General features: G+C 55.0%; 1 protein-coding gene across 1 annotated transcript; it reads right to left on the bottom strand.

The window, feature by feature from the left end:
* Positions 1–8,806: 8,806 nt before the first annotated feature.
* Positions 8,807–11,239, bottom strand: HES4 (hes family bHLH transcription factor 4). The gene is given in 6 exon segments (XM_090023681.1): positions 8,807–9,327; positions 9,329–9,408; positions 9,411–9,848; positions 10,082–10,169; positions 10,303–10,398; positions 10,740–11,239. Coding segments are annotated over 6 exon segments (879 nt in total). The 5' UTR covers positions 10,848–11,239; the 3' UTR covers positions 8,807–9,258.
* Between the last annotated feature and the right edge of the window lie 5,095 nt (positions 11,240–16,334).

The following is a 16,334-nucleotide window of genomic DNA, read 5'->3' as shown; positions in this document are numbered from 1 at the left end:
GAATCCTACCGCAGCTACTATGATCCACTGATATCCTGCCCTCCAAGCCCCAAAGACACTAAAGGCCTTTGCTGTTTTCAGGAAGGATGCTCTCAGAGATGCAAAGGGTTGTTCCCAACCTTTTGTGGGCTCAAGCCCTGTACAAGAACCAGCTGACTCTCCTTTCACATGAAGCCACCTCTAGGGGAGAAGTTGCCAGCTGTTTAACACCAGGTTTAATGCACTAGATAGCATCTCATGGCCAGGAGGGAGGAAGGATCTGAATGAAGGTAGAGTAGAAAATTAGGCCAGTATTGTGTGAGTGGCCAATCTGGATCTGAGTGGGACTCACTGTTCTTGTGAAAACCGCTCTGTGATCTTCAATCAGCCAGGAGGAGTCATGACCTCAGTTGTGTGTCTTGGAGAATAAAACCCACTTCCCCCTGAAATGTGGTGTTTTCATGCAAACGAGAATGGAATTAATTGGAGCAATATACCATTGCCTCAGCCTTTCTGTAATTTTGACTCACACTTAGGACCAATTATTTATGAGTAGCCCCAATCTGGAGTGAGAAGAGCCTGTACGTGGCTGAGAGTTGGGTTAAAGACAGCACCCGAGCTATAACTTAAGATTGCCCATGCCAATGCTCTTCCATGTCAGGTTTGACAACTATAGTTGGATGCTCCTCTCACTCGTGTGGGTGTTAACTCCACTGATTTTCATGCAGTCACTTCTGAATGGCACCCAGCCCGTCTCCTGACTCAGGATTAGACTCTGAACATGGCCATTCCAGTAAATGAGATCAGAATCTAATCTCCTCTCTCTGAACTGCTTCCATGACCTTTCCAACGAAAATTTCTGCCCCCCCGCCATGCTCAGTGAACTTCTTCATACTTGTCTTATCTCCTCCAGATTTTGGGGAGGAGACATGTAAACAGCTTTCACGATGAAACTATAAACCAGGCGCTGCCTGCCTCCAAAAGCCAATGTTAAATATAGCTTCTAAATGCTGCTAATTGATTTTTGATGTCTCGGGATAGCTCTTGCCTTCGCACCATCCCACCCACGCTGCTCAAGAATTCCTCACCTGTTCCTGTCGCTCTGGCAGGCGAGGGGAATTGGTAGTGGCGTTCTTGTGCACAGTATTTGTCAGCTGTTTTAACACCAGAGCGCTGTCAGAAGAACCCAGTCTGCTCAGAAGCCCCTGACTTGCGCCTTTGTTAAACCGACATGGACCCTCATGCCTTGCTTCCATCTGCCACAGTCTATTTTTGTAGTGAGCCCTTGACACGTTTCTGTCTTTTGAAAGCAAGAAGCCTGTTTAACCATATTTGCCGGAGAAAACGTCCGCTCATCCGAAGCACGCGAAAGGGAACGGCTCATTCCACAGGCCTGACACGCGCGTCCAGATGTGGACCGTCCTGTGACAGTCGTGGAGGAAAGCACGGGTCACCCCTGAGCAGCGTCTACTGACAACTCCAGGCCAGCAAAAAGGCTTGCAAAGACAGATGTGAGTTGTTTGCCTTCAGACTCACGACAGAAACAAACAAGGGGCATATTGTAGAGTTTGACTGAACACAAAGCACGAACAGCAGGGCTGTTGCTGGCAGGAGATCTACCCTGGGAGGGCTATGGATATAATTTTCCTTGCAGACAGCTTTAGAGAACCCAAAAGCGAACAGCATCGCTATCAAGACTTTCAAGTTTAAACAGTGACATCCATCCCCTACATTCCTGTAGGTGCCAGCAGCTTTGTCCTTCCTCTCGCGGTTTGCCAGTGCAGTGACAAAGTGTCTCAAACGGAAACGTTGCAAGTCCTGATAAAGGGAACAAGTCCTCTCATCTCCCACTGAAGACACTGAGAGGTTTTACCCAAACCCATTGATGTCAACAGGAAAGGGATTGGGATCCTGTTAAGAACTAAAGCTGAAGGCTGCTGCTCAGCTTTTTCAGAAGCAACTTCTAGCGATTTAGTGGGCGCATTAGTTTCTAGCTGCCCTACCTGTGGTGCCTGAAAAAGGCTTGATTTTCAAAGTCAGGCACTCTGTACTTTCCAAAACTCAGACCTCCTTACAACCCTGCGGACCTGTGATAACCTTGGCTGCAGCTGATAAAATACAGGCTCTCTTAGGGACTCATTCTCTCCGGTCTTTCCCTTGGATGGGAAGTTTTACTAAGATTTGTAGGATTTTGTCACTTTGATATCCACTTGGGAACAGGCTGGATAAAAATGAGATGTATGCATATTGCATAGGCGATCACCTGTGACATCTTGGGAGACTATGACATTAAAATAGTGATCTCACATAATAACGTAAAGAAATCAGAACAGTCAAGTGGCATTAAATAAATGGATGTGAACATAAGGGGTGCAAGTCTATGCACATGCACTGCTACATAAACCAGTGTATATATTAGTATATAATGCCTATAGCCCAATCCTCCTTGTATCATGAGTGGCCAAACCGTCGCTGATTGAAATGTGTGCAGCATCAGCCCCTGTTTTGCTGGGCTCTACCTCTTGTGCGCTTTTACATTGCAAAGAAACAGTTTCACATTGCCACCTGCTCTGACCATCCTTATAAACGTGCTGGCTTCCCACCCCTCAGGGGAATGTCTCAGTTGGATAAAAGAAATAGGTAGCCACACACACCTGCCTCCTCAGTCCTGCAGGAATTCCTCTGCAGCAATCATTACCCTCCTTCCACCACCGCGCTTTGCTTTCTACCCAAACAGGACCGTCACATCCGGACAGGGCTGTTTTTCTGCAGGGGCTGATTAGAACAGGGATCACCCGAGTCAGGTTGGGTGGTGTGGGTTTGTTGTATTGAATAATGATGGATGTGTTGGTTTAATGCAATGGAAGGGGCAGATAGCAGCACAGAAATTTGGCGCCAACTGCTCCCCTATGAAAGCGCCTGCATTCCAGCCTGCCTGAGAGGGGCTAAATGGAAATATCTGATTAAGCGTCTCAGTGTGGTGACCCTGACCTCGCAGAACACGCCGATTCTCTGGAGGAACTTCATTTCAATTAATCAAGTTAACAGCCTGAGTAAATCTGGCCTCGCTCATTGAGCCAAGGGAGCTGCCTGCGACCTGCAGCTTACACTGGGGGCTCTGGTTCCCTCTCTCTAGTCAAAGGGCCGTCGGGATTAACAGCCTGAAGCAACTAGTTGTGTGTTTCAATTGACCTGGCCACATGTTTTTCCTCTCAGGCGGACAGCGACTCCCTTCAGTGCATCCCAAAGCAACGTTTAGGCTCCAACAAAAATAGGTCACTGGAAAAGGCAGGCAAACAGGCAATATAAAAGGATCTGTACTTGCACTTTGCAGCATTTACTCCACATGTGGCTCCAGCTACCAGTTGCACCTTATTCTCTGTGAAGGTAACTGCAATCTGGCCTGAGATTGGTGAACACACTATAATACTCAACAACTGCATTCTGGGGGTTCACCTTGTAAAAAAATAAATAAAAAACAGCATGCTCCCTCTGTGTTCAAGTTCAGGGTGCCTTTACACGTTACTAAATCGGCCCCTTACGTATGGGCAGTATTTTCAACCCAGTGCTGCTCTTACTGGGGCCATTACTCACAGGAGATGCACCTCACCCTAGGAGACGTCCCTGGGCTCAGCGGTCTTGAATATCACAGCAGCTACATCTGCCTGTTCGTTTTCATGTGGACTTTGCCTTTGCCAGAGGCCTGTCTTCTTGGCAACTAAAATGCAGGTATCGTACAGATTTGGCAATGACGTAAACCACCTAATAAAGGGCTTTTATTCGTGGCCCCAGCAATACTGGGCCAGCTGGGGCCACTGGCTAGCGGCACCGCAGCTCTCATGTCTCTGTGCCTCAAGCAATGAGGTTACTGCTTGGAGCAGGGGCCCACCTGGACCGTCCAGGGCTTGCAGCACACTGCATCATCCTTTCCAAGCCTCTTGCTCTGCCTTGCCCAGAGGCCCCTGCGGGCTGTCCCCCCTTGCTGACAACCCCTTCGACTGGGAGGAGGGCAGGCTCAGGGTCCACAGAGCAATGTCCCCCCTTCCTGCTCAGGACCGAGGCCTCCATGGGGGGCAACAGGATAGCAGGAGCTGATGGCGGGGTAGGGGGGACCAGCTCTTCTCCCATGCAGCCTTCGGCATCGGCAGTCCCTGCCCCTTTAGCCACCTGGGTTTAGGCTAGTGTCTCTGGTCCTGCTCTCACAAAATCGTAAGAACTACCACTGGCCGGGTCGACCACAGGCACATCTTGCCCAGTGTCCTGTTGGTGCATACCCTATAGCCCCCTGCAATAACAACGGGGGGCTAACCATAGCGCTCCGGGCATTAAGCCCATGTAAACTTAACGAACTGAATAAATAGGTCTGTCACAGAGCACAGGGAGGATGCTGAAAGGGAGAGTGAATGGGGTCTGACCAGGTTTTTTCCCCTACTGTTTCTCTCCCATTTACAGCCTCCAGCATTTAAGGTTCAGGGAGCTCCGATTCAGAGGCGCGCCCTTCGCTCACCAGCGGCGGGGGCGCCTGTCCTCCAGAAACGTGTGCAGGCCCTACGTGAATCAGGCTAAACTGGCAGCTTCCACCACATCCGGTGGCAAGGAGCTCCACCCGGTAATGATGCGCTGCGTGAAAAAATAGTCGTCCTGGTACACTGCCCGCCGGCTCCTTCATGTTGCGACCCCGCGCTCTCGACGGGCGAGACAGAGTCCGTAATAAATCCCCAAGGCCTTTCTCTTCGCCGTTCAGTACCGAGTAAGCCCTTCTCCCGTCCCCCCTCAAGCGTCTCTTTTCTAACCTGAACACGCCTGGCCTCATTAGTCTCTCCTCACTTGGGCAGCAGGGACGATGAGGGCTATGAAGGGGCTTCCTTCTCTACTTCTTCCAGCTCCTATCTGAGGTGCGGGGACCAGAGTCCTGCCCCTTATGAGCTCTGGCAGCTCATGAGAGTACACTAGCTGGGCCACAGCAGAGGTCTCGCCCAGAAACTGGGGCCCATGGTCCTCTGCCGCTCGCCGCCTCCGGCATTTAAGCCCTGGGAAGCGGGGGTTTTCAGAGCGGCGCCCTCCCTCAGAAAATGAGGGCGAGGAGGGGCCCTCTCAACCCGCATCACCTCAGCCGCCTGGCGAGCAAATGCATCCTAACCTCCAGCCTAACCCGAGCCTCCCTGGCTGCCGCTGGAGCCCACTGCAGTTTGCCCGGCCGCTGCGAAACCCCACCGGCCGCCGCCGCCGCCGCCGCCGCCTCCTCCTCCGCGGGCGCGGGCACCCGGCTGAGCGCCGCTCCTCGCCGCCGGGCCCAGGCCGGGCCACGCGTCCCCCCCGGCGGCGGCGCTTCCCGGCAGGGCCACGGCCGGGGCACGCTCTGGCGGGCGGGCGGGCCGGGCGTGTGGGCGGCGGCCCCGCTCCTGGCGGCGCGCCCGGCCGCAGCGCCGGCTTCGCCCCGTTCTCACGACCTTCACTCCGGGGCGGGGCCGGGAGCAGGCCCCGCGCGCGGCCTGCCGCCCGCCGCCGCCTGCCGTGGCACCCCTGGCTGCAGGGGCCGGGCAGACCCCGGGTGAATAAGGGGGGGGGGCTCCCATTATGCACCCCTGGCACGGGCTTGGAGGTTGGGGCTGGGACTTTTTGATCGTAATGTGCGCTTTGCTCAAGGGTGGGCATAGGCGGGCGGTGGGGGAGGCGGAGGTGTACCTGGGAAGGTGAGGCGGTGTGAGAGGGTGGCTGGGGGGGGTTGCAAGGCCCCGTACAGAGCTGAGGGCGCTGGGGGCTTCCTGCCCCAACCCGTGCCCGCTTCGCAGCCGGTCTGCCTTGCCCGCCCCTGCGTGCCGGCCTGGAGAGCGAGGGTGCAGGGTGACACAGCAGCAGAGGGGGAAGCAAGGCCGTGAACTTCAGCTGAGCCACAGGAGGCCCAGGGCGGGGGGGCAGCTGACAAGGGAGCTGGGGCGAGCGAACGAGTCCGACCGCTCAGGAGCGTGCCGGCAGAAGGGCTAAAGGCAGCAAGAGTGGGGTGCCAGGCAAGGAAAGCAGACCCCACTGCCCTGGGTGCGCTCCTCTTGCGGTAGTGCCACACGCGGGACAGACTCGGTGAGCCCGAAAGGGGCTCTGCCTGCCAGTCTCTGCCTTCCAGGACCAGGACGTGCTCCTACCAAGTGCCCAGGCTGCCCTGCTTGTCTCCGCTGCTCTGCGCCCACAGAGGTGCAGACACGGCGTGGAAGCCAGGAGTGGAGCGGGGGCTCGCTCTGTGTAAGGATATCCCCACCCCACTCTGTTTCCACCTTCAAATGGCTCTGTGTATTGTTTCACTTCCCCATCCCACCGCACCCAAAGATTTCAGGCTGCTGACACCCCACCACGTGCAGTGATGACTGGTATAATCATTACCGCCTGGCCCCTTCTATGCATCTTTGGACTTTTACCTCTCACCGCCACCATCATACTTTGCTCTCGATAGCACCTTTAAAGGGACAAGACTAACTGAGAAAAACAGTCAGTCTGGAAAATTTATTCCCTCCAGAAACAGCGGAGATCAGAGGAAGAAAAACAAAGCTTAAAACAAGATTGTTAAAACGGAAAATGTGCTGTGGGGCATAGGCTTGGTAAGGAAACCGAGACCAGACGCAGAAACTGCTTCCTAAACCATTTCCCCCCAAAACGACTGGATTTAAAGTCCCTGGCATCTTCTAAAGCAGGAGGCTCTTGAGCTCTATTAGGTTGCTAATTCTGCCAGGGGTGTTATCGTACCCATTTGACATGCAGAGCAACTGAGGCACAGCACGGCCAGGATTTGCTCAGGGCCCCAAAAGAAGTCGGTGGCAAAGGCGGGAATAAAAGCAGGATTCCTGATTTCTAGGCCTGCGCTCTTTGTCGTTGCTCAGCTACGCACCATCACCCCGAAATGTGTGTGGTGAAAACAGTCGCAGAGAAGGCACGTTATTGACTGTGTCTTCAGTGGTGGAGAGGGAACAATCTCTAGAGACCCCACTCTTGTTTGCTGAGCTCCAGCCCTCCCAGGAAGAGCGGGGAAAGTTCAGCCAGTGGAAGACCCTGCCTGTTTCTTTTTTGCCTGGATACCCAAGTATGTCAATAAAGGAAATCTGCTCAATCTAGGGCAGCTCGGAGGGAAAATGGAGTATCCAGGACAAGTCCAGAGACACCGCGCTACCCCAGGGAGGTGTACAGTTTCACACAGGCGACAGGCAGGCTTTCATCAGATCTTCCACGTCTTCCTCAGACGGAGGAGGCGGGGGTGGCGGCTGGCTGCGTGGTGGGATGGAAGAGAATCGCTGTAACATGATTTTATGTCTGCGATTGCATAACAAAGCCCCCTGGGAGCCTCCTGGTTCAAATGCATACCTAGCTCTGATTTGGAGTGCGGAGGTGCTTTCAGGCCCATTGATTGATTGCCGGCAGATAGGGAGTGGGGAAACGGCTGGGCTGGAGTCAGAACCAGGGTCAGTGGAGAGCCAACCCAAGGTGACAGAGGCTCTGTGTAAGGGTACTGAACATCCCAGAGGAAGAAACCCACCAGCGGGCAGAACCAACCCCCCTCTCCCAGGAAAGCCTCAATGCAACCCCAGTGACTTAGATTTAAATCCCCCAAACATGACATTGCAGAGCCCTTCCAGAACTTGTTGTTTAGCATTAACGGTAAGCACTGGGCATTCTTGTTCTCTCTGTAGATGTCCAATTACTCTCTGAATCTTGATAAATGCTTGGCCTCAACACAAGTCAAGCAACAGCTGATAAAAGTCTACGATTCTGGATTAATTCTGAGCACTGAACTACCTCTGGCATAAAGGAATGCACTTGCTGAAGGGATGAGTGAAACAAGGAAGAGATGAGTTATGTTTTTAGGCCTGGCTTTTGCCTACGTTGGCTTAATTTGTCAGCGTTCCCTTCCAGCGGGCCCCGCACCCCCACCCCAGAAGTTGGGAGTGAAGTGCACAATACGTTCCCTTCCACACTTTGCATTCATTCTTAATGGTCTTTCTGCACATCGCAGCCTTCTTAATTGGTGACAATTGGAAGTGGATAATTCTCTGGGTGCAAGGTTGCAATTGCTTCCATTTGGCCAAGATTCAAGTGCTGGGGTGAGTCATAATGGGTGGCAAAATTGTCTTTTCCTCAATTCCCCTTCTTGCTGGAGGGGAAACCCCCCCCCACAACCCTGAATTATTCTCTTTTATGAGGTGGGCATTGTGAGGCCAGGCAATTGAATTTACAACAGCTTTGAGTATCAGAGTCTATCTGGCCCTGTCAATGAGAGTAGGGGGGAAAAAAGACACACATTAACCCTCAGCTCTGCGTTCCCAGGCATTTCAATAGGATCCCAAACTTCCAAAAGAGCCCGCTGCATACACGATGAGACCCTTTATACCTTTTAATTACCCTCCCACACAATAGGGACAGACTCTTTTGCTTCTTTGCTAGGCAAGATAGTAACTTTTGCACTCCCCTCCCCACAACCCCCTTTAAAAAAATAAAGGGCGGGGGGGGGGATAAAGTTTTATAGGGGATCTTATTTCAATGAACTCCCTCAAAACAGGTAATGAGAGCAGCATGTTTCTGTGTGTAGGGAGAAGGTGCCTCATTGGATTAGTGGAGCAATTTTGCAAATGAAACCCTGTTCCTTTGAAGCAGATTTTGAGAGATCTTGAGGCCCTGTTAATAGCAGCCAAACTCAGATAAGGAACATCCTTTTCATCCATCTCCTGGCTAGGCTTAGTTAAAGTATCACACACATTGTTCCTCACCGCTGCACAGGGCTTTGCCTACACAGGCATCTCTTACCCCTATCCCCTTTTCTACCCCACAAATGAAAAGAGGGAGAGAGTTATATTTCAAAGAGTTTATTTGTTCAAACACCTGCAACTTTTTGGAAGTCTCTGACACACGCATACACTCACACATTCATGCACACACACACCAACTCACCCACCCACACATCCAACCAACAAGATACAAACAACTTTGGCATTATTCTTCTTGCAAATATTTGATACAAAACTATTTCTTTTTTAAAAAAACAAAAAACAAAAAAAACCAAACCAAACCAAACCAGGTCTTTTCCAAATAAAATCATTTTTCAAGGAGTAAAAATAAAAGTAGAGATCCCAACCTCTGGAAACAATAAATAGAGACTTTGTACTCAAGTCCTTTTTTTTTTTCCTCCTCCCTCCTTTTCTTTCTTTCTCTCTCTCTCAAATTTGCTTTAAAAAACCAAGCAAGGTTCCATACAACGGAACCAACCAAGACAGTTTTTGGGGGGGCATTGCTTTAAGCAAGTCACCATGGTCTCCAGACGGATTCACTGCGCTCCCCAATGGGGCTCCCAGTTTGGGATACTGGAGCTAAGCTTCCCCCAAAGGATGTCAACCCCTGTACTGGGGATGCCGACGGGGTGGCTCCTGTGTTCCCTGGGCCGCTGCCTCCAGACACAGGGGCATTGGCATTGGCGTAGAGGGGGATGACGGGTCCAGCGCCGGGAGGGAAAGCAGGGTTAGGGATGAGGAATGCGAACTGGCCGTCCGTGGCTGGGACCAGCTGGAAGCCCCCGTAGACCTTGGGGGACAGGGCTTCGGCGGGGTTCAGTTTGCAGGGCACGGGCACCGGTCCAGCGGCAGCAGCAGCTGGGGGCAGCTGAACGTGCAGAGGTTGCGCCAGATGTGCGGGCTGGCCAGCTGGCGGCGGAGGTGGGGGTGGATAATTCATAGCCACGATCTGGCCCAGGCAAGCCGAGAGATGGCTGAGCAGGCGAGTGCGCACATCCGTGTTCACCCCTTCACAGGTGGAGAGGAACCGGGTCACCTCGTTCATGCACTCGTTAAATCCGGCTCGGTACTTGCCAAGGACGGTGGGGTCAGCGCTCAGGGCAGCTGCAAAGGGAGAGGGCAAAGGTTAGCCACGGGGAAGAGTCTGCCGCCAAGCCCAGAGCCCCTCAGCAGCCTGCTGCAGGTTGCTCATTTCCTCCGCTAGCTGGAACCCCCCCGAGGCGGCAGACGGAGGGACGCATGGCAGCATGTGCTGGCAGCAGCTGCTGTCCCGGGGGTGCTCAGCACCCACGCGCTACCGCTCACGCAACACCTGGCTTCTCCCCCCGCGCGCTCACCTGTCATCTGAGCCCGCTGCAGGTTCCGCAGGTGCTTCACCGTCATCTCCAGGATGTCTGCCTTCTCCAGCTTGGAGTGCCTGGAGCTCTGGCAAAGGGGGAGCAAAGGGGGCGGTCAGGATGGGTGCCTGCCCTCTCTCCAAGCACTCCCTCTCACTCCCCTGCTCCCCGCCCGCACCTCGCCACCCGGCTTCATTGCAAACCCCCGGACCTCAACTTACGTCTTTTTTCAAGGCGTCCAGAATGAGGGTCTTGAGCTGCCCCAGGCTCTCATTGATCCTGGCGCGGCGCCGCTTCTCCATGATAGGCTTGGAGGACTGGAGAGGAGGGAAGAAACAGGAGGGATGAGCACATTTGCTCCCATCCCTCACTTCACCGCTCCCCACGTGCGCGCACGGCTGCATCGGCTGGCCTCTTGCTGCCCGTGCCCGCCCGATGCCCCCCACCGCATGCTACCCGCCTGCCATATCGCCCGCGCATCCCCCACGCGCGATCCTCCACAGCCCAGGTGAGCTGCCCGGTGCCAGTCCCCTCCATGCCGATCCCCGACGCTCCGGTCTGGCTGCGTGACAAGGCACGGCCGGACGCTGCCCCACGGGGCGCCTCCGCCTCCCAAGCAGTCACCCCTCCTGCACCCTGGCGAAGAGGTGCCATTTACCTTGCGGTGCTCGCTGGCACTCTTGGGCTTGTCCGGCGTCTGGCTGGAACTAGCCGGGGCCCCTGCAATGGGAGAGGCTGTCGGTTTCTCCATGGTATCAGCGGGCATTTTGGTTTTGTGGGTTTGGGTGGCTCTTTTTAGACCCGGGGATTCAAAGCACAAGAACCTTGGCCCGGCGGGATCTGGTCTGCTGGCTTTTTTGCTTGCCCCCAACTGTATCCTTTGGATGCAGCCCAGCGCCGGCGCCTGGCTCTGCAATGCCCCAGCACACGCCACGCCAGGCGGCCGCTCGCCTGCCTGCTGCCTCGCCCTGCCGCCGCCGGGGCTGGGACTGCGCCTGCTGCCGGCGCTGCCCGGACCCCCCTCGCCTTTATAGCCGGCGGCTGCTCCCAATTCGTGTGAAACCTTCTCTGCATTCTTTCCCACACTCTCGCCAGCCAATCCGAGCCGGGACTCACCCCACCGGGCAGCCAGCCCGCCCGCCGATTGGCCGCCGCCCCCGCGAGCTGTCAGTCACGCGCTGGGCTTCCCAAAAAAAAAAAAAAAAAAAAAAAAAAAGGATCCACCCGCGGAATAGCGAAGCCAGCCCGGAGCGTGGGGTGGGGGCGTGGGGCAGGGAGAGGAGCTCACAAGACCCCCCCCCCGCCCCCCAGGGGGAGAGGATGCAGAATCCAGATGTGGGTGGGGGGGCAAGGGGGAGGCGAGATTTCTTCCCCTCCACCAGCCTGACCCCCCGGGGGCCCGCTGCCGCCCAGGTGCGTGGGGAGAAGGGCGCGCCCCCCCCCTCCAGCTGTTGCGCACTCCAGCGGCAGCCGCCGCAGCAGCCGGTCCGGCACGCGAGGCAGTGGCAGGCGGGCAGCCAATGGGCTGGCGGCGCCGGGCCCCGGCGGCTCCCATTGGCTGCCCGCCGCGCCAGCTGTCCGTCAAGCTCCGCGCGCGGCAGCCAGCTGTGCTCGTGCCTCCCCCGCCGGCCCCGGAGCACGTGCCGGAGCGCGGCCGCCCCCGCGCCGCGCAGGAGCCGCCGGGCTGCGGCCGGGCGGGCGGCCGGGAGGGAGGGGGCAGGCCTGGGAAAACCACGCCTCCCCCTGCGCGCCAGAAAGCGGCTGCCGAGCCGAACAGAGCCGCTCTGTGCCGGGCGAGCGAGGGGAGGCGCTGGGCGCCGCGCCTGGGGGGCTTTCCTTCTCCCGCCCGCCTTCCTGCCTTGGGGCATGCCCCCCCGGGCCTTGCTGCTCGGGGAGAGAGTCCTCAGCAAGCAGCCGTTCTGCTCGGGGGGGCGGACGGCAGCACCAAGGGCTCAGCTTGCAGCCAGGGGATGCATATTTGGGTGGGATATTTGGAGGCGCTTCCTCACTAGGAGCGGGGTCAGGGGCTGGAATGGGTTACCCAGGGGGGTGCCCGATCCTAGAAAATCCGGGTTGGGAGGGACCCAGCCCAACCCTATACAAACCATCTTATACCCGCCATCACCTTGACGGTCTGCTTAGGTCCCTTCCGAACCTACAAACTATGAAACTATCACTCTCACCTCTCCCTGTGAGTTTCAAGAAGAGGGGCCAGACCCTCCATCCTGCAGGAGCCCCTCTGATCCTGCAAAATGAGGTTTGGAAGAGACTTCAAGAGGTCACATCTAGTCCAACCCCCTGCTCCAAGCAGGACCCTCCCCAACTAGATCATCCCAGCCAGGTCTTAAAAACCTCCAAGGATGGAGATGCCACCACCTCTCTGGGTCAGCTGTTCCAGTGCGTTACGACAAAATCCTTGGAGGTTTTTAAAGATCTGACTGGACCAAATCGTGGTTGGGATGATGCAGTTGAGGCTGGTCCTGCTCTCAGCAGGGGGTTGGACTAGATGTGGCCTCCTGAGGTCTCTTCCAACCCTCGTTTTCTAGGATCAGAGGGGCTCCTGCAGGCTGGAGGGTCTGGCCCCTCTAACTGAAACTCTTTGGGAGAGGTTAGAGTGATGATGGAGGGTATAAGATGGTCTGTATAGGGATGGTCATAAGCAGGGCGTTGGGCTAGATGTGACCTCTGGAGGTCCCTTCCAGCTGGGACCTCCATGACTTCTCTGAGATGTGGGTCAGGTGCCCCCAGGAAGGAAGGATCAAAGGGTGGAGAGGGGAAGAGGCAAGGCGAAAAAGTGTTGGCATGTTACCGGGCATCTGCAAGAGGCTAGAACAGGACTAAAAATGGGAGATTAAAGGGAACGTCAGCAGTGCCGTGCTGGGGCAGACGGATGGTCTGGGGCACCATCGGTCTAGCCCAGGAGCCTGTCTCCAATAATGGCGACGTGGATGCTGTACGGGGAGAGAGCATCGAACCACATCTCTCTGGGGTGATCTACCTCCTATTCAATACTCTCCTGGCATCCTCCCTTTAGAGATGTCAGAGGAAACATCTCCAACTGCTCTGTTCACCAGCCACTAACGGCTTTGCCACCCATATGTTTATCCAGTCGGTTTTTTGGTACCCGGCTGTGCTATGTGCCTCTACCACCTCCTGCGGCAATGAATTCCACAAGTTAACCACACGTGGTAAAAAACAGCTCCCTGGTCACTTCGTCCACGCCCTTCATGATTTTATAGGCTTCTATCCTATCCCCCCTCAGCTTTCGCCTTTCCAAACTGAAGATGAGGGGGAGACCAAGCCAGGGTGCCGTGACGCCTCCCACCCCTCAGCGTGCCCTTCCCGCTCCCCAGCCCAGAAGGGTGTATCGAAGCCTCGTCTGACACTCCTGATATTTTTCAGTGTGCCCTGATTAAATCCAAGCCTTTGGCCACTTAAGCCCCTGCCCCCAAAGTAAAATTCATGGGTCATTTCAATCACCTTGAGAATGCCATTAAGCTTATCAGGCCCTTGGGGCTTTGGTCTTCTGGCCTCTATTTTATGGCAAGAAAGTTGTCTCCCCCTATCCCCTTCTCTTTTTTATTTGCTTCTACATTGCAGGGAGGCAGGGAATTCTTTTATTGGACCAACTGTGTAGTTAGGATTGAATTAGACAAGCTTTCAAATGCAAGGCACCTCCACAAACTAACGTCGCCTTCAGTGACACACTGGTGAGGCTGGCTACTGGCGTGGGACCTTGGGGAAACTGCGCTGTGAAATCCCCCATCCCTGTTCTTTCCGTGGACCTTGTACTCCTAAGTGACCCCAACCTAAGTGACCCCATCCCTAACATAGTCATGGGACTGGGATACAGCCATGGTGCAGGGCCCCTGCCTGTGCGCTCTACCCTGCTGCAGCCACGTGTCACAGACTTTTGGCTCTTTGGGATAGGAGCCACCTGAGTGGGGCCCGAGTTTTTGTTGGTCCTGAGGCTCTACCATAACACACGCAACCAGCATTCACTTTCCGCCTGTTTAATTTGGAGGTGACGGGACTAAATCAGCCTCCCAGGCTCCCATTCATTACAAGGCCTACACTGTGCTCACATTCCTTTCCAGACTAGAGACTTGCACCAATTATTATTACTAAGACATATGCTTATTTTCCTTTAGCTACTTACATTTGAAATTCAAAAGGATCTTTGCCTTCAAACTCTTTGTGTCATGCATAGTTTTTAATTTCTCCAGTCAAAAAAAAAAAAAAAAAAGAGGAGCCGATAAAGCTTTACAAAAACGCCGTTTTAAATTAAAAGCTTTTTCTTGCTTAGAACATTGCACACCAGGTACTGGGTGTGAGGTGCAAGGAGACGCTTCACATTTCTAAGGTGGTGGAACAGGGGAGAGTGTCAGTAAATTGCTGGTGAGAAATAAAAAGCAGCCCATGAGCGCCATCTGAAGGCTCCTCTAACACACATCCCCAAAGTGAAGGCTCAAGATTACTCAGACATTATGAATGCAAGAGGAGCAGAGGGAGAAACTGTCCCCTTCACTCACATCAGTGCAACCCCATGGACTTCTGTGGAGCAGTGGACAATCTGGTCTGCAAAGGACAATGCGATGGGAGTGAAGATTAGCATTAGTGACCATTGAGGCCGCACTGCTCTACCTGCTTGGGGTTAGGGTGGGAGGGCTCTGATGCTGGCGAGGTCTCTTAGGATGGGTTAGTTCGATTCAGTCGATGCACAAGAAGACTTTTGATGACTAGTCTGAAATGGTTTTCAGGGCTCATGCTTCCCACATGGGGTTACTTTCCTGTTCCAGCCTTGGCAGTCTGTATTGAAGAGGATGCACTGGTCTCTTCCCTTTTATCTATTCTCCAGCACCAGTGAGTGGCATTTGGTTCCCTTGGGCCAGCCCTCAGAGGAGATCTGCCCTGCTCACAAAACCACCAACCACCCGGGCAGATTGCCAACAGCTCCCGCAGCTTCTGTGCAGCAGAGTCCCGGCAGGAACGTGAGAGATCTGCGAGGTGGGGGCCGTGCTGCAGGTCTGGCCTAGGGCCCAGGACCCAAACTTGGGCAGGGAAAAGGGAAATGTACCTAACCCCTTTCCCCACCCTGCCACTTCCTCCCTTCTAGGATCACCAAAATGAAGCTTTGCCTCCAAAACCAGCCATCCCCCTTCATCCGCTTCCTATTATTTCCATCTCCCCCTTAAGAGCCCTACACCAAGGCTTTGCCTTTCTTGCCACCCTAGTTATTCTTCAGGGCGTACAATGTCATTTCCTGTACCATTGCCAGTGGCCAGAAGGCCCCCTGATTTCACTGCTGTTTCCATTCCCCCGTCTGCCTCTGTGGGGGGATTCAGACCTCCGTCTCAATGCCCTGCCCACCCCAAGGAAAACCCATCCAGGAATCTCCTTCTTGCTCCCTTGCTACTTTCTGGGGGGTGGTTGGGTGCTGCAGCCACCAGGGGGCATCGGGATCTTCATGGCACCCCCTCCAGAGGCCACTGTTGTGGGCCATGGGACTTCCCATCCCACCAACTGCAAGACTGAAAATGGGCAAGGAGGCTCTTAGGGTTCCCCATCTCTCGTCCCCCGGGGCATGGCTGCACCTTGCTTTCCACCTGCAAGGAAGGCAGGTGAGGACGGACTGAATCGCCTTATTTTCACGGGGCGATGAAGTTTCTCCTGCCCAGCAGAAGCAGGGGAAAAGATGGTTTTGCTGTGGGTCTAACCCGTCATTCACTTCCCTCAGTTGGCCTGACGTCTGCCGGGAAGCCTGGCGTTTGGAGGCTCTTCCAATCCTCGCTCCTCTTGGAATCGAGGGAATTTTGCCATCTGCCCTCGAGGGCCCCAAGCATTTTGTAACTTTAATTTAGGGCATCTGCTGCAGCCGCACCCTGCTGATGTCAATGGCAGTGCTGCTGCGGGCTCCATGGGGGCCGGGTTGCGCTCCCGGGGCGTGTGCTTGCTCAAGGCAAAAAGCCACACTGCTCTGCAATCCAGCTTGGTGCTCTTTTCTCTGCCGGAGCCTGAGCATCTGCCTCGCAGAGGCTTGGCCGAAGCTGCGGGCGTTAATCATTTGCAGCCGCTCCAACGAGACCTGGAGGACTTGGCCTTGCGCAACGAGCGTGACCGTTGACTGATCCATGGCAGGGCACCCCGATGCGTTATCGCAGCCTCCAGCTGGGGGACGCACCCGTAACAGGATAGCCTGGGATTACTCGCTGCCTCCAGGAGGGAGAGGAGTGGGTTCTGTTGGAGAACAGCG

Source organism: Crocodylus siamensis, chromosome 12, assembly GCF_052110815.1.
Source record: "Crocodylus siamensis isolate JL-2025a chromosome 12, ASM5211081v1, whole genome shotgun sequence".
Taxonomy (NCBI): domain Eukaryota; kingdom Metazoa; phylum Chordata; order Crocodylia; family Crocodylidae; genus Crocodylus; species Crocodylus siamensis.
The sequence above is the reverse complement of the archived record's forward strand: the minus strand, read 5'-3'. Positions and strand labels throughout refer to the sequence as shown.